The 25,362-nt window shown below is 34.2% G+C and overlaps 2 protein-coding genes across 6 annotated transcripts in view; one reads left to right on the top strand and one right to left on the bottom strand.

Moving 5' to 3' along the window:
• Positions 1 to 21,868, top strand: part of LOC106117833 (uncharacterized) — a 36,963-nt gene extending 15,095 nt beyond the window's left edge. Inside the window, exons 1-8 of one of the 3 annotated variants that reach the window (XM_013312298.1) lie at positions 14,416 to 14,438; positions 15,056 to 15,128; positions 15,709 to 15,915; positions 16,021 to 17,420; positions 18,072 to 18,887; positions 19,823 to 20,029; positions 20,371 to 20,510; positions 20,758 to 21,008. In XM_013312298.1, the coding sequence (XP_013167752.1) occupies positions 15,709 to 15,915; positions 16,021 to 17,420; positions 18,072 to 18,887; positions 19,823 to 20,029; positions 20,371 to 20,510; positions 20,758 to 21,008 (3,021 nt within the window). In that variant the 5' untranslated portion in view covers positions 14,416 to 14,438; positions 15,056 to 15,128. Of the gene's footprint in view, positions 1 to 14,415; positions 14,439 to 15,055; positions 15,129 to 15,708; positions 15,916 to 16,020; positions 17,421 to 18,071; positions 18,888 to 19,822; positions 20,030 to 20,370; positions 20,511 to 20,757 lie in introns of those variants that run through there. The other 2 variants (XM_013312296.1, XM_013312297.1) reach the window with 2 other exon arrangements.
• Positions 21,869 to 23,646: 1,778 nt separating this feature from the next.
• LOC106117884 (trichohyalin) overlaps positions 23,647 to 25,362 on the bottom strand; it is a 54,396-nt gene continuing 52,680 nt past the window's right edge. For all 3 annotated transcript variants that reach the window (XM_013312388.1, XM_013312390.1, XM_013312389.1), the window contains one exon: positions 23,647 to 25,180. In XM_013312388.1, coding sequence (XP_013167842.1) covers positions 24,066 to 25,180 — 1,115 coding nt within the window. In that variant the 3' untranslated portion in view covers positions 23,647 to 24,065. The remainder of the gene's footprint in view (positions 25,181 to 25,362) is intronic.

Genomic DNA, 25,362 nt, shown 5'->3' with positions numbered 1-25,362 from the left:
CTAGTTTATTAAAATTCGAAAAGCCCGACTGACTGACACTTATACGCTGAACAGTGTTTTGGAGTCCACTATGTTTTATTTTTCCAGAAAAACATTTTTGACGTTGTAAACAATTTTCACTTTAATAATTTGTGTTAAAAATGTTTTGTAATTTTAAAATGGTTTCTACGTATTCATTTGGTTTTACCGTTTGATATATTATATTTTTCAAGAAAAATATTTTATACGTTGTAAACAGATATATCAACTTAATTTGTGTTTTATTTTTGTGAATTTTAAAGTGTTTTTATATATTTTATTTAAGTAAGTGTTACGAAGAAAATCCGACACTGTGCCAGTGTATCGGCGCAACACTATCTTTATTAAAATATCAATGTTTATGTCTCCTTACTAATCAAACTGAAACTTGACTTTGTAATGAAAGCGCGCCATTCGCGCCAAAGGATGGACAGGACTAATAATGTTTAAAGGAAGTTATACAAAAACGTGTAAATAACGAATTTATTATATGTATAATTTTTTTCATTTTTATCATTATGTTATAATTACTTCCTAATTTATTTGTTTTGAAATTAATTCTTTGTCATGCACATCTTACTAAGATTATAAATGCAAATGTTTGGATAGATGTTTGTTATAAGGTATCTCCAGGACGACTGTATATATCTCGCTGAAATTTGACATAGATGTAGAAGCTTGGAACACAATAAGGTTTTATTGCTATAATACAGCGAGGACGGAGTCGCGGGCTACAGCTAGTTTGATTTTTCTGTATTTTGAGGACGATTAAGTAATTGATGTTTATTTTATAACTTTATCCTTGTTAATTGGAAAGTCGTTCATTATTTAGCCTACATAATGACACTGATCTTAATATGCACCGTTAATAGCTACGTAAATTGCACAGCACTTCAAAGATTTATAAATTTTATTCGAGTAAGTGAGAGTTAAAATAACGGTGCATATATCTTACTAATATTATAAATGCGAATGTTTAGATGGATGGATGTTTGTTTGAAGGTATTTTCAGAACGTCTGAACGTATCTCGATGCAATTTGACATACATGTAGAATGTCTGGAAGAACACCTAGGCTTCTAATTATGTTTTTTTTAATTCCACGCATACGGAATCGCGGGCGACCGCTAATCAGATATAATTTACCAGTTAAATACCGTACTTAAAAGTAAAATTAAATTATAAAAGAAAGTCCAACTGAGGGACTTGTATTTTACGAGTTATTCGGCGGTCAGTCTTCCCGGTGCGTTCCTTTGGAGATTCCGTGTCTCGCAACAATTGCACTTAGGATGGCCACTGTAGGTGTTTTAGTGAGTTAAGTCTCACACTTGCCCTGTGTTTCCCTCAGAAGACAGAGTATCTTTTCCACCCTATATTAAAAGGCCGTAGTTAATCATGCTGGCCTAATGCGGGTTAGTAGAATTCACATGTTTGATTTCATTGCAATTATGTGCTAAGTATTAAGATACATTTCATCAAAACTACATATAAATATATAAACATTTTACCCCTTTACCTATTATTAACCGTAATGATATTTAGTTTTACATATTTCAATATTAAATGGTTTGAAATTACACATTTACGGATACTATATTTGCATTTAAGTTACAAAAGCTGGATGTTAGATACGGGGCGAAAGCTTGTATACTTTCCCCTAAGCTGGTCATGTTAGTCTGCGAGGATTGATGATATCATAAATAGAAACAAGTGAAATCGTATTATATTTGATAGTATTCGAGTAATTGTTCTTTGAGTTTTTGAATGAATAGTAAAGTAAACAAGGAAGATATAGCTATTTAAATCTAGCAAATTTTTTATCCGTCTTTATCCGACGGTCCGATGAGACTTCACTTATAAAAACACAAGCTGTCGCCCGCGATTCCTTCAGTGCGAAATTAAGAAGAAAGCCCTATTAGGTTTTTTTACTTAATGCTTTAATGTTGTAATCCACCAATTAATGTCATATTTCACCAAGGTCCGTTGAGTCATTTTGGAGATACGTTATAACAAACATCCATCCATCCATCAAGCTAAACATTCGCATTGATATTAGTAAAGTAATAGTACACATTCAACTTTAAAACTCAAGTTTAATATTGTTTTTTTAAGTTTAAATTAATACGATGATATTAAATATAATAGTTAAATAGATTACATCAAGCAACATTAAAACTTATGTAAAATCAATAACATTACGAAATTATACTAATATAATTTAAAAATTATTTAAATATGACCTCCTTTATAGAGTCAAATGATCGCAGCAGGATAAATATATTTAATATGCAATATACATTAATATTATATTCTGTCTGTGACATTTGACATAGATTGTGAGTAGATTGCGAATATTATAAATTAAATACAAAATGGCGTCGATCACTTTCACTCCATACTTTGTTATTAACGATAAATAATAAAGGAACTTTTACTTATCGAGAAAATTTCGTGTTTCGAAAAGTAATCTGCATATTCTCTCTAAAGTTACATCGATTTGCATTTGTTAAAAACCAGTTTACGTGTTACGAGAAGTTTGTAATATTACGTCTTTTGTTAACTTGTACAGGTTAGTTATTAAACTGACTTGTTGTTACAACTGTTAGTTAAAAGTTACTGTGGAAATTAGATAACTCGTTTTTCATTTCAAATCTTTCTTTTTAATTCCTCTCTATAGTCTAAACGCAAGATAAGATGTTGAGTATTTAATAAGATTATGTTAAAAGATTAAAATACTATTAGATTTTTATTCATCATTTATTTATCATATTTTTAATATAGTACATTCATATCCAAAAAAAATACAAAACATATTATAATTGGTAATTGTTAAGAAAACCATACTTTATTATCTTGACTAAATCGATAAAACTTATCAGGAAAAGACATCAGTTAAGGATTTATACTGTAAATAGTACATTTTGGCCGCTTGTTCATGTGTCATCTTACAATATAAAAATAGATATACAGATCTTCATTTAAACAATTTAACAAACAACTTATAATAACATAACACGAATTAATAGCATCTCGTTTATTCCAGTTTATTACAGATTGGACAGGCTTTCATAAATTTCATAGCAAATCTGTAATCAGCAGGAAAACTGATCACGTTTCACTTTGCGAGCCATGCATCACTACTCATGATAAAACGGACGCTAGATTATTCACTTAGCGTTAGTTTTACCATTATAAATATACAGTATGCTACCATTAATCAACACTAGAGGTCGCCCGCGACTCCGTCCGCGCGAATTAAAAAAACAATAAGTAGCGTATGTGCTCTTCCAGTCTATGTTCTATATGCCAAATTTCATCGAGATCCTTTCAGACGTTCTGCAGATACCTGCAAACATCCATGCATCCATGAATCCATGTAAACATTCACAATATTAGTAAGATTAAACGCAAAGCTTTGGTAAGCAAAAATACACTTTTATTCTAATATTTTTACACCAGATGGCGTTATGTTATGAAATTTTTAAGAATTGTTTAGCAGTTTAAGTTAGATTTACTAGATTATACTTGCTGTTATATCGGTGCTATTTTCGTTGTATAAAGACATTAATTTGGCAAACGATATAAAAGAACACCCTCTATTCACCCCACAAGCCATAAGTTTGTTTATCTGACAATTAAGACAAGAGAGAAAAATACTTACCAGTTTTTAACTTACCTGCAAATCGTTGTTTTAATACAATATATAAAGCATGCTTCAGCAAATAAGTACATTTACTTTTAAAAGAATAGAAAGTTATTCTAACACATAAAAACATTCTTGTATTTACTCAGAATATAAACAATTTATTTTATTATATGATGGTATAATAACAATCTATGTTTATTAAACTGGTTGTAGCAACTGTTCCTAGCTATATGTTTAGGAAAACTTGAATAAGAGTAACATATAAACCCAGATCGAGATTTACAGCAGTTAACTCACCAGAATCATGTCCGATTACTAACGGCATAACTAGCTTAGAAACCTTAAGTGCTTGAGCATTTTGCATACTATAGTATAAGCTTATTTGAACTACTTATTACTCTTAATATTTACTTAATTGCTTGTATTGAATTTCTACTAAGATATGTGCAGTTTGCATCACGATGTTTTCCTTCACCGTAAGAACGTCGTCACGTACATGTATAAATCGGAAATCGAAAAACACATTGATACATGGCGGGATTCGAACCCACGACCTGCAGATTACAAGTCAAGAGCTTGACACCTGAGCCACCGAAGTTCTCACTTGCTGGATTATCTTACTAATATTATAATGCGAATGTTTAGATAGATGAATGGATGTTTGAAGGTATGTCCAGAATCACTCCATGGATCTCGTTGAAATCATAGATGTAGAACATAGCCTGGAAGAACACATAGTCTAATTAAGTTTTTTTTTATTCCGCGCGGACTAAGTCGCGGCAGCTAGTTGTCTATACGGATTAAATTGGCAGTCATAGAAGTTTCCCTGTATTTTTATTTTTAAATTAACATTGTGTCTTAACTACTGTGTAAAGATTTTTCAGTTATAATTATAATTTATTGTTATGAGTAAACCAATAATTAATTAAATATTTTTAAATTAATCAAAATGAAGTCTCTTCATATTTCTTGTTCTATTAATATGATAAATGCAATTTTAATCTTCAAGTTACTAGCATCAATCAAAAGATAACAATTCATATGAACAAAACTAAGTTGCCGAAGTGAAAGCGGGTAAAGCGCGTCAAGATCCGTACTCGAGAAAACTCGTAAATATTAACTTTAACGTTAACTTGCTTTATTTTTAGACGTGCGGTAAACTTCAAGTTTTAAATTACCATAGATATAAAGTCAACAAACATTATAATAGCTTAATTAAGTTATAAAAGTAGAAAATGTTAACAAAGTCGTTTTGAAATACAATGTAGATATGATTTAAAAAATACTACGAAAGACACTACTTTCGCTCACCATTCTATCTGCGCATAATAAAAAAAATCCTAATAAGTAGTAGTGTTCTTCCAGACTATGTTCTACATCTGTAAACATGTTTTCATCAAGATCCGTTGAGCTGTTTCGGCGATACCTTCTAACAAACAACCATCCATCTCATTCAGTCTCTTAAAACAATAGATATAACAATTTTATGAGGATTTTAACAATGGAATTAAATAGAAATGTTTGCGTAATTACAACAAAATGGTGTCATTAAAGCTAAATATATGTCAGAAAAGATTGCCTCTTGTGAACATTCGCCAGTCAATCTTACTTTTTACTAATATAATGTGAATGTTTAGATCAGTGGTTCCCAAACTTATTTTGTCTACTGCCCACTTTGAGAATAAATATAATATTTTGAGCGCCCCCATATTTTCACATATTTAAAAACCACTATAACTTCAAATTAAATTAATTAATTATTGTGACCTATATATGTATATTCACGGAGTATTCTAAACGAAACTTTTACTATAACCCGCAACTTGAGACCTGCAGCACCCACAAGGGGGCGTTATCGCCCACTTTGAGAAAGAATGGTTTAGATAATTAGATGTTTGTTTGAAGATATCTTCAGAATGACTTCATAGATCTCGCTAAAATTCGGCATGGATGTAGAATATAGTCATAATGGTTACTTATTAAGTTTTTTTTTATATCGCGCGGACGGAGTCGCGGGATAGCTAGTAACTAATCAATCAATCAGAATTATAAAAATGTCATTAATGTATAAAACTTTGTATACAATCACAAATAGCATATTGTATACAAAGTTGTGTATTTATTTTAACAACAATGTCACTCATTCAGTTGTCACAAAAGAAATTCTTTTCATTCAAATGATAATATTCATCAATCACGTTTCTAAGATTTACACATACATTATTAATTATAAACAAGCAGTTAATGCTATTTAATTTAACCTCATAAGAAAACGTAAGAAAAGAAGGGTTATAAAGGGCGACCTTCGAAGTAACCTTTGCCTCAACAAATGAATGCTGATATATTTTTAATACTCATCTAAGCTTAAGCAATAATTATATAATAAAATCCATCTAATTATCATTGAAAACGTTGAAATAATAATATATTTTTTATGTGTTTTGACAACGCAACATAGTAAATAAAAGAACATAGAAATTAGGAACCGTTAGCAGTTAAATTAAGTTGAATTCAACATTATTAATACTTAAGAACTATGCTTTATTTATTAAACTATCTCTCGCCAGCGACTCCGTCAGAGCGGAAATAAAAAATTACGTAATTAGTAGCCGTTGTGTTCTGCCAGATTATGTTCTACATCTATGCCATCGGGATCCATGCGACTGTTCTGGAGATACCTTCTAATAAAAATACATCCAAAAATCGCATTTATAATATTAGTAATATGTTATATTAAATGCAAAACGATTTATTCATAAGATCTCACCAAAATTAAAAATTTATTTCTTTAATTGTGATTACTCGGGTACGATTTACATATAAAGTAGGTTTCACTTTAATGGCCGAACAGCATACGCCATATGACAGTGAAATTCTTCACTACAGATCTACGTTATAATAGTTTCATACGAGGGCAGAACTAATGCAGAGCAGTGGCTTTACAGTACAAACAATAACAGATTGATCGCATGCAAAATCATAACAGCATTCGTAGTTAGTGTAACGTAAAAGTAAAAAATGTAAAAACTTACACTTTTTGTATCACGTATTTATTTATCTACATTTGGACACATTCTGACGTTTCTACTAACAATATTGTTTATTGAATGTAACTCTGTCTAAAGCCTCAGTACTTCTTGATAGTAAGCATGCGTTCCAAAATATCACGAATATTCGAGAGAACGTTTTCGTACTGTCGTCGACAAAATTTGCATTAGAATTTGAGCACTGCGTAAATTGTACCAATAAATTTCGTATAATACAAATGTCAACTTTTGTCGCAACTATTCGTACTAGGCCCTCTGCATTGCCTTCGTGTGAAATTATATCCGGGCAAGTGGGGTAAGCCATCGTAACTGTAGCGCGCTGTAGCAGGGTAGCCGTGGATTAGCGGTATCTACCACCGTTATAAGCATACTCGATTCGATTTTGATTGAATCTTACTATAGCGAGATATCGACGCACTTTTACTTTGATATTTATGGATTTGACAACTTTCAATATTTGGTGAAGTGTCATGCAGCATTATAGGGCTCCACGACGATAAGATGAGTTTTTTTTTTAATATAATTTAAACCGTATAATGAAAATCTTTCCTGAATAATTGTCCTGTTTCTAAAAGGATTGTTGAAGTTAATTTTTAATAAACATCAATTTGAAATTAATTGAAAATACAAACAAAATAAAGTTAAGCAACGATTAACTGTACTTTAATCGTAATTTAATTATTTGTCAGATTTGTAGCATTCACCTTGAAGGTTTCGTTGCAGAAACATCTGTAAAAAACAAATGAAAAAATGTCAGCTGTAGATGTTTTGGCCGTGGAAACGCACCGTATTCATTTCATTATTACAATGCTACAATTGTATGGAAGTACAATTTGTAAGAAAGTTTCATAATGGTTTATTCTACGTATATGTAGTAAGTGATTTCTTGAACATTGCGTCATTCAATTGCGAAATGCAAGTACATGTGGTGGCTATGAGCAGTTTAACGTGTAAGTAGTCTACGGGTATATTTAGGTTATGAATCGGGCATATGGGTGTCTTAAATATTCCTTCGTGAGAGCGTCGGTGGCTCAGGAGTCAAGCACTTGACTTGCAATCTGCAGGTCCTGGGTTCGAATCCCGCCATGCACCATTGTGTTTTTCGATTTACATATGTACATTTATCCGACCATCTTGCGGTGAAGGAAAACATCGTGATGCAACCTGCACATATCTGAGAAGAAATTCAAAGATATGTGTGAAGTCAACCAACATGCACTCGGCCAGCGTGGATGACTATGGCCTAACCACCCTAAACTTAGGGTAGGCTCCGAGCCCCTCGGTGGGGACTTATAGTGAGCTGATGATGATGATAATGATGAAATATTCCTTCTTACTAATATTATAAATGTTTGGATGGATGTTTGTCACAAGGTATCTCGAGAACAACACAACGGATCACAATAAAATTTGGCATAGATGTAGAACATAGCCTGGAAGAACACATAGACTAATAATTCAATAGTTATATTCTCGAATGGAATCTCGGACGACAGGTAGTCTTTACTTAATTTCGTCTTCTAGTTGCGTATAATTTGATGTGCAATTGATTAATATAATAAAGAAAGGCACGCGAATACCGTAGCTTCGCTAGGCGATAAAACAAAGACCATATGCTTACCCGTTATGTACTTTTGTGGTATCCGTTAGGTAAATCTCTGACGTCAGACGACAGCACTTCGGAACTCTAATATCTTGGTTGTCGTAACATAAAAGTTTGATGACGTACAGTTTTATTAATGTTCCGTTACCTAATATACAAAGTTAGCACTAATATAACTAGATTATTTTATAGAAAAAGATCGTCAGAAAATACTATCAGGCATATAAGGAAATTATAACTACTAACTTTAAGAACATACTAAAGCTTTGTCGTTAATCTTAAAATTATCGCCTCGCACTTTCTGGGATATCTAATGTAATACTATCCTAAAAAAAAACCTGTCGCCCGCGACTCCACTTGCGCAAAATAAAAAACCCAGTAGCCTATGTATTTTCCAAAGCAACCGTAGGCACAATAAAATATAAAACATATCGTCATCCCTGTCCATCATCTTTGACAAAACAAAGTTATCAATATGTTTTAAATGGAGATTTTGGTCTTAGAAACCCACGGTAATTTCTACATCTATGCCAAGTTTCATCGAGATCCGTTAAACCGTTCTGGAGATACCTTCTAAGAAACATTAAACTTTCGCATTTAAAATATTAGTTAGATTTGCCGGTGACATATTGCGGATGTTAATATGAATCTGTGCCAAATAAAATAAAATAATAATATATTTGCGCATGCCTTATTTGCGTGAAGATATAAATCAGGCAAATTAGCACCATATTAAGCATATTATGTGAACATCGCTGCATTTCGGATGTCGTAAGCAATTTAAATTCATGAATCGGATGTGGCGTAATACATTGAGAATTATAAAAATACTTAGTAGCTAGTAGTATAATAAGATTTATTTCAACATTCAAATGTCGATACAAACTGCCACAGAGTCTTTTAATGGTTTCTGAAGCAGTATTGCTATGGACCAGCAGTTTTCTGTGACTTCGTCAGCGTGGAATACAAAAAAATTAACCTCAGTTACTCCCGTGTTAAGCTACCTTACAGTAAAATTAATTTTTGTTATAAATAACGCAAATATATCAAGTGACCAAAGCATGATTCTTTTTTATATTAAATACAGACACTTCAATTTCAATAATATAGATTTCTCATAATACCATTACTCTAAAAACTCTTTTAGAGGACGTTAATTTTGCAACAAGTCTACTTTCATACAGTTGAAATACGCAACTTTAAAACAAAACATATTCGATAGATTTCTCCAGAATATGAAATGAACTTTAAAGTACAGTATACCGTTTATATTCTATTCAAAGTCTCCGAAAGCGAACATGAAAGTAACCACAGTGATAACCCTGCAGGAATTACACAAGCAAATAACCAAGCCGTTTGAATGTTCTATACGATAAACCCGACTAGTTTGAATTGTACGGACGATTTCTCTAAAACCTGACTTCAACTACCACTATTATATTTTGGATCTTTAATTTATGTCTAAAGACATCTTTAAAAGCACTAACGTTCATTAGATGTGCTAATTTTAGTGAGTTCTCCCATTCTTATTTTGATCTCAAAAAAAATCAAAAATCGTTTCAATACTGTACCGCCCTGATCCAACCAAAAATTGTAATGAAGTTTTCAAATATCTTGGAAGTTCAAACCTTCGTACGAGTTGGTAACAAACAATTTTAGGTAAAGCAGGACGTAAATGCTCTTGAGCCGCCAAAAAGATTGAAATGCCTTATACCTATCGCTTAAATAGTTATGTTCGATATGCAAGTAATCTGGTTCCTGATTTACTAAAACGTTTCCTTTGCATAGCCTATGGGTTGCGATTGCAACATTTATTAAATTGTTTACTAGTTAGTCATTTCGTTTCATAAGTAGTTTCCCTGTTATCAACTACTCTCTCCTTTCAAAATAAATATCTCTCCAGAAAGCAGGATATAGTATTATTTCTCAAAACTTTCAACTAAAATCTTTCAACACTTTAATTAATAGATTCATTCGTTAGTTTGCGGAAATGCATTAGCAAAAATGCAAGCTAATTAATTAAGAATAACTCAAGATGAAAGTGGTCTATCTTAGATATGTTGTCTGATGTGGGCGGCGAGACGTGTACGGTCAACAGAAAAAAAATTGTAATCATAAGAATTGCAAATATTGATTTTTAAAACAGTGATACCAGTTCAAAAATCTACGTAGTTACTTAATAATGTTTTTTGCATTTTGTAAATAACATTACGAATCTTACTAATATTATAAGTGCGAATGTTTAGATGGATGGATGTTTGTTTGAAGATATCTCCGGAACGGCTGTACGGATATCGCTGAAATTTGGCGATAATGTAGAACATAGTCTGGAAGAACACATAGACACGACAGTTAGTGATTTATAAACAAATATTCTTAGTATTATAATATTCTTATATTACTGTCGTTTATTTTTAAATGTCTCGATGTAGACGAGCTCTTGAATCATATTAACAATAAATGATGATAAGAATAGAATAAAGGGGATTCTTATAAATCTGACAGAGCAGATGAAAAATATGATATAATGTTTCATTAGGTAACACAATGCCTATTCAAGTATACCAAATGTTTTGAAAAATCGCATCACACCGTTGTTATTGAAATTATAAAACTCTAAATAATAATAAATACGTATGCATACATTACATCATTGTGTAATATTCTTACAGTTGGTTTGAGAAACAAAATCTCTATCAAACAATATCGTCATCCCTGTCATTATGTTTGGCAAAACAGAGATAACAATATGTTTTAAATGGGGATTTTGTTCTCGGAAATCCACAGTAAGTGATGTAATGAAAGTGCAGTCGTGGACCTTTATTTGCCCATTTCAGTGAAGTTTTGTTAATCACAATGCACAGATCGAAGACTTGTCATAGTAACTTATGTAGGTCCCTTGCGTCCCGGAGGCCTTATTTAGTCCTCTTTCTCTTCCTACCCTTTTTCTTACAAAGAAACGATGGGAAGTGGAAGTGGACTTTCCGGAGGAGAGGATGCATGGAAAGGGAAGATATTTTCTTTCTATTCATCCTCCCCTCCTACGATTAAAGGTAGGCAACGCATATGCAATTGCATATGTCTATGGGCAACGGTCACTTCGCTATTTCGGCGATTTCAGGTGGCCGCTAGCTCGTTTGCCATCTTGTGTTATAAAAAAAGGTAGTAAGTTATATATCTTATGGTAACAGATTGATTAAATACTCAAGAAGGGCGGGTATTAAAAGCCTCTAAAACCGACGCGCATGTATGCGAAGTATGAATGTAGAAGAAGGGAAAGAGACGAACAAAAGAGATGTCTCAAGATTGCACCAAATGGAGGACCATGCTCTCTGCCTACCCCTCTTGGTTACGAGCGTGAGTAGTTGGTATGGTAACAGTTTGCTGTAGTCAATTTATAGTGGGTAGCGAATTTAATTCTTTAACTGCGTATATAAATGATAAAATTTTTGAACTTGTTCATTATTATTGCTGAGATCTGTATTTCGAATGTTGTTTATTCATGTTAAACCTCAATTCATATTGATTGATGTCATATAATCAGAATTCGATCGCATGTTGTAACGTTATTTGAAATCGATTATATTAGCAACGTCATATACATTCATATCATGTTTTCTGTATTTTCCTGCTGTTTTAATTTTATTTTAAGGCAACAAAGACAGATAAAATTTCTTTTATCTGGTTATTATCACCTCCGTATCCTTTGCCTTTGTGTCGGCACATTACTGTAGATTTCTGAAAGGAAAATCTTAGCGTGAAACATATTGTTAATTTTAATGTAACAAAGACAGATAAAAAATCTGTTATGTGGTGTTATCATAATTTCTCAACCCTTTTCCTTAGGATCGGTACTTTATCGTGGATTTCTGAGACCAAAATCTCCGTTTAAAATATATTGTTATCTCTGTTTTGTCAAAGGTAATGGCAGGGACGACAATATGTTTTATTAAGACATTTTGGTATCAGAAACCCACGGTTAAAGTAATATAACTCTATCAGCTATATGTTATTTACTCCCTCCTTACAATTATACACATAATTAATGCATACTTTCTTTGATCTTAATATACTTTAGTAGTCGTTTATTCCTAATACATTCGTTCTTATTTCCACTTTAATTAGGGACTTTAGAAACTATGTTAGCTATTAAATCCAATTAATATTAATTTGCTATGTCCAAATTAATATCCTTTCACTTTTAAATACATTTCGAAACTATAAATGTCAATGCTTTTAAATTACTAGCTTACAAAATAAATATCTCTTTATGGGAATGGATGTCTTAATGATTTTGATATTTCTAAATAGATTATGAAATACAGAAGCCGAGAAAAATATTTACGACTCTATTTATTAAGTTATATATAAGAATAATTCTAATATCAGTTATCAGTAAAGGCAGTTATCCTAGAAACCGCACGCATCGTGAGAAGGTTCCTGTCTCTGCAGCCCTGACCACTGGTTGTTTGAGTCATGGGACTCCGCAGCCTGTGGTGGTCTATTTATAATATATTTTGTATAATTTTTTTATTTTATATATGAAATTTAATATATTAAGAATAAGGTTAATAAATAAATAAGTATATACTAATATAATATGTAACCTGGGGGCACAGCAGTGCCGCCGTAAAACTACCCTTATCTCAAGTTGCAGAGTTAGTTACCTAAACAGTTCTCTAATACCGCGCTCACACTTACAGTGTCTTATTTACCGTGGGTTTCTGAGGACAAAAAACACTGTTTAAAGCATATTGTTGTATGTCTTTTAATCGATATTTTTTATACAGAGATTTTGGGCTCATAAACCAACGGTATAGTTTAAGTATGAGTCTGCACTAAAGGCGTTCCTTAGTAACTACCGCTTAGTGACTATTTAATGACTGCATGTGTCACGTGCATTGACAGCATTAATATATTATCTGTGCATCATATCGTGACATAATGTTTACGATAACATTATAGGTTATGTTGCAAGTTAGGTAAATCACGTAATTATCTTTGCGGCTACGATACGTAATAACATATTAATCTATGTTATATGTTGAAAGATTGCTAAATTAAACTTTAATTACATATATTTACATATCGATACTGTTGTCTTTTATCTTAATTATTAACTACAATATTGAGTTCATTGACTTCTTAAACAAATAGTTATCGCCGGCGATTCCTTCCGCGAGGAAAAATAGTAACCGATTGAAAGACCTGCAACCTACTGCATCATGCATATGCATATTTTTCATAAAAATCGATGAAGTCGTTTCAGTGGCGTTTGGTAACATTGTGATACAAGAATTTCATATAAAGAATATAAAAGAACATACAGCAAGTTTAGCCTTTACGTAAGATTTCGTTGTATTCTTGTTTATCTTAAAAGCAAGAGTCCAACTTAATTTTACGATAGTACTGATCTCTCAAACCCGACCCGAAAAATATGTTCATAAGTTGAACGTGAAATTCAGGTATATTATGATGTTACACAAAACTAATGACATGATAATTCTATAAAAAGGTAAATCGAAAATTATATTAAAAAAAACAAATTTACGTTCTATTTCCAAAATCACGTAATAACAGCTGTGAAAAGTATTTTAAATAAATTAGAAAGTTAACGATTATTGAATGTTAACACATAGGAAAAATTTATTTCATCGTCTATTTCATTAAAAACTTCTTTCTTATAAATCGTTTAATTCAATTAAACAATCAATTTTTAATCTGCAACAATTTGGTTGGACAATAAATTTAACTCACGTCACTTTCACTTATTCTGTTTACGATTTGATTTGCATTTTTTTTCTAAAAATGTTTCGTTTTTAATTCACACATTTATTATTATACTATTGCTATTTGGGAATTTTGTATGTGGTAAGTTTTATTTACTCTAGTGTTAATTAATTATTTAAGTATGGCAACTTTTGATCATCTATCATTTGTCTAAGGAATAAAGTGGGTAATTTAAAGTAGAAATTATACCAATTTGAAGTTTTAACAACCAAAAATTTATAATTATTAGTCGTAATAATTAGAAAGAGTCTTTGTGGAAGAAAAATTCAGGAATGTAGATATGTGATTTAATAAGAAAAGGTTTTTGAATACATTTTGAAGATAAACGTTCTACGGTTTGTATTCGGCAGTATTTTCAAACTAATACACAACCCTTCAAGAAGCCTGTGTACCTCTACCTAAGTCTTTCCCAAAGTGGGCTATAACGCCCCCTTGTGGGCGCTGCAGGTTAATATATGTACATATATAGGTTACAATAATTAATTAATTTAATTTGAAGTTATAGTAGTTTTAAAATATGTGAAAATATGGGGCGCTAAAAAGATATTTATTCTCAAAGTAGGCAGTAGAGTTAGAGTTAACCTTTGCGTTAGAGTAACTCAAAGGTAGCACATCTGCACTTCCTTTAGTGTTGTGAATATCCATGGGCGTTGATGACCAATTCGGTGTTCCCACCGCTTGTTTGCCACCTTTTCTTTGCTTTAAAGTAACAACGCAATCGTGCTGCGTATAGTTTTAAATTCAGGGCATCGTATGGTTACAGTTAATCGTGTATTCACATCAATTGAGTATTCTCTCACAATGATTATATAAACTTATGTAATAATTTAATTGATGTTTAAACTATGTTTCTAGGACGAATTATTCCTTAAAAGCTTTTTGTTATTATTTATTTTCTGTATAAATTATTCAAATGTTTGGTGGTTTGTTAATATGTTTTTGTTTGTTGCAGAGCTTCGAAGTAATTTTGGAAGTTTCAAAATGCTAAGCAAATTCGGGCCCAGGGCCCAACAACGATCGGAGTCGTGAGTTATTTTTTAACATTTTTTATAGTAATTAGTAACGATATTTTAAAACAGGCAAACTTGACACTTGATCGTTTACCGAGTGTTTCATTATTTGAAATATCTGTGGATGGGTTCAAGAACCGCATCAAAAGATGTTAATCGGATAGAAAACAGTCTTACCTAGCGTTTGTGGGTTTTGCGACGTTTCATAACTGTTTTGAACAACGTTCATGATGCAACTGCTATTACAAGCTAAATAATGCTATATCCAAAGTAATCGCGGAAAAGATGATTAAATCATTACGTTGTTTAGTAAAAAAAATATAAGTAGGGCTTGTAACGTTTATTGTACGATATACTCGTAGACGGTATCGTAATAAACCGATAACTTTTTAAAGTATTACAGTATCAAAGTACACAATTCAATATATGGAATACTCAAAATAATTTAGTAACCCCCATATAATGCAATGAAACGACCCCCAAATTCTTATTGCCAATGGATGAAATATATAGTTTGACAACAAGGGATGGCATTATGTTTTTGTTCCATTGTTTCCAAAGTGACCAATGGTGACAGATTAATATTACATTACAGATGGTGACTTGTGATAACGAGGGCTCGTCTCACGGCGGGTTCGTGCTGGGTGGTCGCGAGGATGACACACGCCGGTCCCGCGCACCTAGTATATCCTCGCTTTCTCTCTACAAGCAGAAGATTGACGCCCTCTTCGATGATACCCGCTCGGTGACAAGCCTGCCCCGCTACGGGGCCACCGCAGATGCTGTTCGAAGAGATAGCAAAGTAAGCTTAATGTGTCAGCAAAGCTACTAATATTAGTTGACATATGAAAACCGAAAAAGGAGTTCTTTGTATGTGCTATAATAAATAATTTTGATATGTTCCCAGGTGAGTTTGATACACGACCATCAGGCGTTAATATACGAAGACGATGATGATTACTGTCACAGGATGATGAAAAAGATCGATGGCTCCGTTCAGGACCGTATATCGAAGATGTTCGCTGACATGCACAACGAGCCCAGACAAATACCCGACAATATCGGAGTTCACATGTTCAGTGTACATTATCTGGGCTCAACACCTTTACAGAGTAAAGTCACCAGCCTATCTGGACTTCAAACACCACTCAAAGATTTATATTTCGCCTACAGGAGGAACTTTCGCCACAAAACAACGTTAACGGGCAGATTAGAAATATCCAATAGTGGTTTAAAAGTAAGATATAAAGGAGATAAAGGGGATTTGGAACAACTGAATCCGTTCCCAACGATAGCTGTATGGTCAGCAGTAAAGTTTGTCGTACAACGCTCCGATGACGATGACAATGATTTGAGTTACGCTTTTATGCCTCTAATAACCGATCCGGATAACATAGATCGACATGCATTATTCAAAACATTAGATACACCGGACAAAAAATACATCCTCTCCCACAACGAGAATTCGCATTCGCCTCTTTTCGCTGTAGTGATGAGGAAGATCGGAGTTGCTAAACAACTGGAGTGTCATGGGTTTGTATGTCAAACGTCAGAAGACGCAATCGTTATAGCAGCTACGTTATACAAATCTCTTATGTCACACATGAATCGTCAAGGTCATTCTGATAAAAATAAATTCAAAAATCGCAACGGCGTCAGCTGCATGAGTATAACCAGCAGTGTCCAAGATCGCGACACTCCGATCCGACCTCCGCGGAAAAAGCGAAGCACTTCGTCTTTAAGTGGAGACAGTGATAGAGCTGACGGATTCTCAGGGAGTGGGTCATTCAGTGATAAGACTAGATTAGAAAGAAAGTCATCAACTTCATCAGAAAACGTATTGATATATCATTCACAGCCAGTTCTAAACTATGAATCGAAACGAATAACACTAGAAGAAGTTAAGGCTAAATTAGATACGATTAAACAGGATGCTAGTGGTAGTAACACACCGGAACAAAAGAAACCAACTCAAGAATTTAATAGTTCTAATAATATTTATACTAAACAAAAACATGGCAGTACTGAATCTACAGTACGAAGTCAAGTGTCAGAGAAGATTGAATTATTTAGGGAATTGGAGAGAAGAAAAAGTATTCAAAGGCCACCGACTTTACCACCTCCCATACCATCGAAACCGCAGTTGCCACCACCGGACCCACCAACCAAAGAAACATTAAGACGAACGCAGAGCGGAAGAAAGTCATTAAGTGAGTCGGGAGACATTTTGACAAAAGTGGCTATACCCCGCTCTGGAAGTTTTTTAAATGCCGGTGGATTGACTCGCTACAAGTCTATAGGACATAGGTATGTACAATTAACTTTTGGAAAGATAATTTAGTAAATTCAGTAAACTAACAATAAACATACAGACAGACTTTTTACTATTTCTAGAATTATGCTACTATTCTTAAAAAAATAATTACCAATAGTTACTAAATATATTTCACCTTGAATAAAACTAATCAATCAATATTGAACATTGTTATCGGTCACTATAATTACTATTCACGTGTGGTATTTCGGTAGCAATGTATCATAATTTATCTGTTTTTATATTACTTCTTACTAATATTATATATGCTAATGTTTGAATGGATGGATATTTGTTAGAAGGTCCAGAATATCTGTATTGTTCGCGATGAAATCTTACATAAGATTTTTTTTTATTCCCCTTGGACGGAGTCTTGGGCGACAGCTAGTGTTATTATAATTTTTCACTTGATTGGCCATCTTAAATACTGCAAATAAAAGAACGAGAACACACGATGCATGCTTAGCGAAGTGTTTCGACACGTTGCATGCCAGTAATCGCGCCTAGCAACCGCATCCGATACATTCTTCTCATTCAATATAACAGTCACACTTTTTATATTATCTTCGTAATTACATTTGCACAGGGGTTGATAATATTTCTTTTCTTCTTATAATCTCAAAGCATTCTTTTATCAATTCCAGAAACAACGGCAAGAAAGGAGGCGGTTCACCATTGGGTTTTAACGAACTATTTAACGAATTTAAAGTACAGGAAAATTTACATTCTATGGATGAAATACTCAATGCCATAATAGATCCTGAAGGAATGTCATTCAATGATCTGAAACCTATTTACAAAGAGTTTCTGTTAAAATTAGCAGTAACATTAACGAAAGACGAAATATTTCAACACAGCAAAGCGATAATGAAGAAGCAAAAGAAGAAGATATTAAGACGCAATAATACATTCCAAAGCAAAAGAAGAAAAATATTTAAAGGAGCTAGTGGACTAAAAATGGTTTTTAGATTACCTTTTAGTAAAGATACTAGGAGAAAGGAATCTAAGAAACAAATAAGTGCGATAGAATCAGAAATAGGTACTAAGGAACCGGTATCAGAAAGTTCAGTTTCAACGTCAAGTTATGATATTAGACAATTCCGTCCGAAGGAATCACCACCAATACAACCGAAAAGACAAACAATGCGACAAAGAAAGAGATCAGATAAAGTTGTTCACGTATCAAAAAGGAATGGAAAAGTATCAAGACCTGGAGAGAGGACATCTACATCTGAAGATTCAGATTTTTTGACTCTTAGCAATCGTCTTGGTTGTCAAAATAGGAACAGTTCAAGTGGTTATGTGTCTTGTTCAGAATGTGAGTCGGAGAGCTGCGTAGATCGTTGCTATTGTTCATTAAAAGGTGAATGCAAAACAAAATGTTACTGTTCGGAAATTGATCTCGCTAAAGAACCATCGAAGACTCGTTTGATTAGTAAAAGCTGTAAAGATTGCTCCAAGTAAGTTGAAATATTGTTTTCTTCTAAATCTTACTAATATTATAAATGTGAATGTTTGGTTGAATATTTGTTTTAAGGTATCTATATGGACACAGTCTGGAAGAACACAAAGGCAATTAAGTTTTTTTTAATACCGCGCGGGCGACAGCTTGTATGATCTAATTACTAGTCTTTGAGTAATAAAATTATTATTTACTAAAGTAACTCGTTATAAAAATAATCAAACAATTCACACTTGAGCGCGATCCAGTAGAAATCACAACAATATACATTTTTAAATGATTATTCTTATGAGTCTAAATAACATTTCTCTACTTTCATCCGTCTGCGTTTTACAATTCATTTACTTTGACAGAGATGCGTCTCGGCGTGGAGATTGTGCGCTTTTAATTACATTAACTGAAACAATTTCTGCAATGGAATTTGCACCTTGTTTATTTTAGATTTATGTTTCATTATATCTACTTCAGTCGTAGGTAGAAATGAAATGTGCGAGGTAATTATCAGAGCATGCAACGTCCGCGCATCGCGACGCCTGATGAGTAACTGAACCGAATTATAATTACTTACAGTTCACTATGAATTCATAATTTCACTAGTTTTCCTACCCTCATTACTGTGACGTATATTTTGATGAGATTTAATTATATACAACACTTTCTCTACTTGATAGTAATAAAAGGAAAGTAACCTTCCATGGTGTAGTGTCCGTCAACTAAGTCACTAAATTTATTTATTTACTTATATTTATTTCTAAATTGCCATTACGTTTTGTAATTCCTTTTTCATCTTCGAGTTTTATAATAAATTAAAATTACATCAATGCATTATTATTAAGAAAATTTTACATAATATTAAAAGCATGTCAATTTGCTAATTCTATTAACGTGACATGGTTAGCTAAAATGTGACAATTTCTATTTTTTTTCTTTCAGAGAAGTGTACGATGGAGACTACAGTTACTGTTCTTGTGATTCTGAGAGTTGTGAAGATAGTAACAAATGTTACTGCACCAGCCCACGTAGAAGTACTATGCAAAGTTCTCAGAGTTTAGAATATCTGCGCAGTCCCACACAAAGGAGCTACTCGGATAGAATGAAGCGCGCCTTTGATGACTATGACTATAAAGTCACTAGAGCGAGGTAAGAGTAATAATGCTTTTAACTATTTATGCGTACGTTCTCTTACCTGTTCTTGTTCCTTTCATAGGAGATTTGAGATTATTAGAGTAGTTAGTGTATTCTCCCAAGCAGCTAAAGTTCTTTTCCGTTTTCCACCTTTTTGAGCATGTACAGTCTCTTAGAACTGTGGGTCTTTAGAAGCCAGAGAAATAAAGGTTTGTTGTAAGATTTCAAAAATGATGGTGATGAATGTACCTAAATTTGAGGATTGTGACCTTCAGGAGAATCCTCTTCGCAATATAGACTCTTACGCATTTTAATTTTGCTCAAATGTTTTAGAAGTAACATTAAAATGTTTACAGATCAAGTGCTGCGTCGAGCCGTCGCCGCGAGGAGCGAGCTCGGCGCGCGCGCAGCTCCGACAGCCTGGCGCTGGACTACGAGCTGCTGCTGCAGAACAAGCCGCGAGATGCCGCCCGCCGCAACATGCAGCGTCTTACTGGTTACACATATTTATTGTTTCTTTGTGGTAGATAGAGGGATTACTTGTGATAAATAAAATAGGAACTAATATTAGGATAGCAACTAATAAAAGAAGGCATTAAAGAAGACACCTACCAGTAGACAAACTAATGATAATGAAGCAAAATAGGACACTACAAAATACTTCTAATATTTTAATATGTGAAATAACCTGCATAAACAAGTAAAATATCAAATATATTCATAAATTCTTCCTATGTTTTCAGTTCGCAGTACCGGTGCAGGCTCACACGACGCTCTCAGTGTTAAGAAGTCAGCAGAGATGGCGGCTCTGTTCGCAGACGTCCGTCTATCTCAGAGAACAGATGTACGCTCTCTGGCCGGAGGGCGAAGGTCCAGGCCTCCGCCCCTGCCGCCGACCCCGCCGCGGAACGCCCCGCAAATAGCTAGAATGTTCGACCACATGCCTTTAAGCAGGAACGCTAGTCTTGAAGACACTTTAGGGTATTTGCCCTAGATGTAGGTAAGACTAATAATTTGATACGTTAAATGGAAAAGTATGACTTAAAATGTATTCTGTTATTACACAACCATTACTATCCTAATAACCTTCCAAATTTATTTACATTTAATTCTCCAAAAATACAAATCAAATAACTGGACCTAGGACTGTACCTCGTGGAACCCTGCATTAATATGATAGATTACTATTAAAACTTAAACCAAATTTTATGATTTATGGAATTATACAATTAAATGAATGCTATTTTAACTATTCTAAGTATTGTAAACAAACATATATACATACAAAACGTAAAATCTAGAATGTAAGTCTGTCGATTGCATATGAAATTGCGTGTGTAATTATTTTTAATTGTATCCGTCCTCAATCCGTAAATATATCGTCTAAGCTATGGTTCAATTAACAGAAATATTTAGTTTAGCAAGTTTTCAGCTGCTAATTATATTTGACACAATAATTAATTGATATTGACCTGCCAATGTATTAAGTAATTCGAATGGAGACGTTCAGAATAAAGATATAGCTCTACTTGTGAAGTATTGTGGATTATATAGGATGTTCAATCATTGTCGATCAATTTAATTTGTTTGTGGCTATTTCTAATATAATTCTAAAGATTTTCATCAATACAGTAAAATATAATCCATTGCCTTATTTATGTTACTTAAATGTTCTTAAAGTCAATAAGAAAAGCTTAGTGGTAGGTTTACATTATTCCAGTCCAGCAATCTTAATTAGAATTGGATTAAAACTGGAAAACAGTGGATTAATTACATTCAAGATTGGGTTACATTTTACCAGTTGAAATATAGCGCTTATTTCGATCGCTGGACTGGAATTATTTAAACCAGGCATAATATTATATAAGAATGCGTAATTTTTACCACGATATCAACATAGTTATTATGAGTTTCCATTGCTGAAAAAATACACAAAAACATATTGTTATTCCAGTTTTTCTAAGAGAATGAAAGAGTCGACAATATGTTTTGAATGTATGTTTCGGTAATGGGAACGGCGAAGAAAAATCGAAGGAATACAGCTGTAGTTTTACCCTTTTTAGGGTTCCGTACCTCATAGGTTAAAAACGGAACCCTTATAGGATCACTTTGTTGTCCGTCCGTCTGTCTGTCAAGACCCTTTTTTGTATCTCAAACGTATACCACCTTATTATATAAAATAAGGATTTCAATTAGGTATATAGATGTACTATATAATATTTAATCTATGTATGTAGTTATTTATTTGTGAAAATAACCTTTATACATAGTGCAATATGTCGAGTCAAGTATTCTTTAAGTGCAATAACGATTTTACATGGAATTTTTATTTATTTTTTTTAATCGATAAACGACGAAACGATGTTATAACAAAGACTTACCGTGGCTTTCCGAGTCCAAAATCTCGGTATATTGTTATCTCTTTTTTGTCAAAGGTAGTGACAGGGATGACGATATGTTTTATACATTGATTTTGGTATCAGAAATCCACTGTTAGGAGTACACAAAATCGTAATTAAGTTAATGACTGATCAAACTTACTCCCGTAATAGTTGGATTGTAAACTATAGAGCTATGGAGTTGTTTTAGTTATAAAATCGTTTCGTCACTTCATTGGTTTCTGAGACTAAAATCCTCGTATAAAATACCATCCCTCTCCTTTTCTTTGACAAAAGAGAGATAACAATATTTTATACAGGAGTTTTGGTCTCGGAAACCAACGATAAGACTTTCTTACTAATGTAGCTGTAACATTTTATTTCTATTTAAATGTGCAATAAAAATGAAAATTATTTTTCATTCAACTCGATGCTTCCTGCGACGTGCAATATTTTTCTTTGATGTACATAATTGTTTAATGGTGTAAAATAAAATATTTTAAAAAATATATTGTTTTATTAATTAATAAAATAAAAGTTTTAACCCCACGAAAATATCTCACTCGATATTCTAACTTAAAGAGTTGCTTAGAAATTAAGGGTAACGCGGACTAGTCAATACCTCGCACTGCACTGCCCAGCGTTGAGAACGCTGTGCCGTCAAGTATATCTTTATCTCGTTCATTTGGCGACGTGTACGAGGAGACGGCATGTCCGCTTACTAGGAGTGGACAAATGTACGATAACCTTTAAAGCAACTACGATTGAACGCATGAAATCTTTATGATGTCATCTCTGCGTGTTTTTCTAATTTATTTGTAAAATAAAGTCTTGAAATAAAAATATATCAATGATTTTTATTAACATTCTAATACAATGTAGTCGCAATTTCACCACTGGTACATTATTCTTATGTAAAATAAAACAAATAATTCGATACATACAATTATTATTCTTATATACTAACATATTCTCATTCATTATAATGTTTTCTTAATTATAAACATATCTAAATTAACAATTTACTTATATATTAATAATGTTAGTAACTAATCTCATTTAAAACATCTGTTATATTACAAATTATTTCTTAACTATTTTTTTTTATCAAACATAACTTATATTTACAAATATTTCGTTGACTCAGAGTCTTTATGAGTATTTAATTGTAAAGCATTAAATAACCGACAGGATAATATAAATACTGTAAATTTCGTGTTAGGGAAAATACTTCGATTGCAAAAAAAAAATTTAACCAAATTATTGCAAGGATATTGCATTGAAAATTAGCAATAGGACGTTAAATACGAATAGTTGTAATTGAAACAGTATGAAATGTTCATAATTCATACGTATTTACTCGTTAAACATCGAAATTAAGTTGACTATTATATGCACCGTCTTATATTAGCATAATATGATAATAAAAGAGGTTTGTTAATTTTTAAATTGGTACAAAATAAAATATAGAACATACGTAATAAAAAATCATTGACTCCAAAAAACATCAACTCAGCTTTGATTACACTTTATGGCAAAACTGAACTCAGTTGTAACACGTGCAATATTGTGATCTGTACTGCACACACTAGCCACGTCTGTACCGAGCTCCGCAGTCGAGACATCTGTCTGTTCGTCATCGTGAGGTACATCACTAGATGTACTATGGCATATCAGTAGGGCCGGACTGTCCCGAGTCGTCCGCGTGGGATGGGCTCCGCATAGCTGTGCCGGAACTTTGTGGGCTGGCGATCCGCCAGCTCGCGGAAGTCCCGGTACTCGCGGTCATAGTACCTGTCCCTATCTCTGTCGCCCTCGGGGTAAGCCACGCGCTGCTCGTCCAGCAGCCGGGAGCGACTGAAAGCGCGCTGCCGGTCCGTCCACTCCCGACGCCGCTCCTCCAGCACCGGCTCGATCTCGTCCTCGTCTATGCGCCGGTCCAGCTCCCGCCGCTCCCTGTACCGATCGAAATCGCGCTCCGGCTTCGGCTCGATCCTGTTCAGGTAGTCCTCCGCGCCGTATTCGTACCGCTTCTCGTCCCGCTTGCGGCCTACGCGCGGCAACCTCTCTATCTCCCTGTGGCCGAGGTCCGCTGGGTCGACGTCTCGCACGCGCTCTATGTCCTTGCGCCGATCCGTGTCGCGGTGAGAGCGCTCGATATCCCGATGAGAACGGTCAGGTTCTCGTCGGGAGCTCAGCTCTCGATGGCGCTCCTGCCGCTCGTCCCGTCTCTCTTCCTCGGGGGAAGAAGTCGAGCGACTATTCCTTTCGAGCATGCTCCTCCTCATGGCCATATGCTGCTCCAGCTCCCTGTTGAATCTCTCCCTTTCCAGGTTCATGAACTTCTCCTTGGCGACGTTGAAACGGTCCTTCGGTGAGGTCTCGGCGAGTTTGAGACTGCCCTCGCTGGCACCGCGCTGCAGTTTGCCGAACCGTCGGTCGTCACCCCGGTCTATGCTCCGATTGGAGGGCTTGGCTTCGGGCACGTACCGCCGCCTGTAGCCGGTTCCATCCTCGAGGAATTTGTCGGGCTTCTCCTTAGTGCCGCGTTCGAGGGACTCGTGGCGGAAGCGGCGTTCGAAGGTGGCGTCGCGGAAGGGCGCAAGTTGGTCGCGGTAAGGCTCGACGGGCGGCAGGTAGTCGTCGTTGTAGGCACGATCGTAGCCGCGCGGGGAGAGCGCTCGGCGCGGGGGTGAGGCGGCACGAGGTGGCGACGCGGCGCGGCGCGGGGGAGACGCCTCGAATGCCTCGTGCATCATGTACGCCGTGCTCTCCGCCCAGTCCTCCTCTGAAAGTCGTAAAAAATATTTTTAAAAAGATACAAAATTTTAAAACAAGAAATTTGCAGCTTGACACATTAGATTTTCTGGCAAAAAATCCTCAAACTCAATCTCTTATTAACAATAACGGTATTAAAATGCTAAACAGCTTTTAAGGCAGTACATGACACGAAAAATCACATTTCACCGC

Source organism: Papilio xuthus, unplaced genomic scaffold, assembly GCF_000836235.2.
Source record: "Papilio xuthus unplaced genomic scaffold, Pxut_1.1 DF827679.1, whole genome shotgun sequence".
NCBI classification, from domain to species: Eukaryota; Metazoa; Arthropoda; class Insecta; order Lepidoptera; family Papilionidae; genus Papilio; species Papilio xuthus.
Note: the sequence above shows the minus strand (reverse complement) of the source record. Positions and strands in the feature narration are given on the sequence as shown.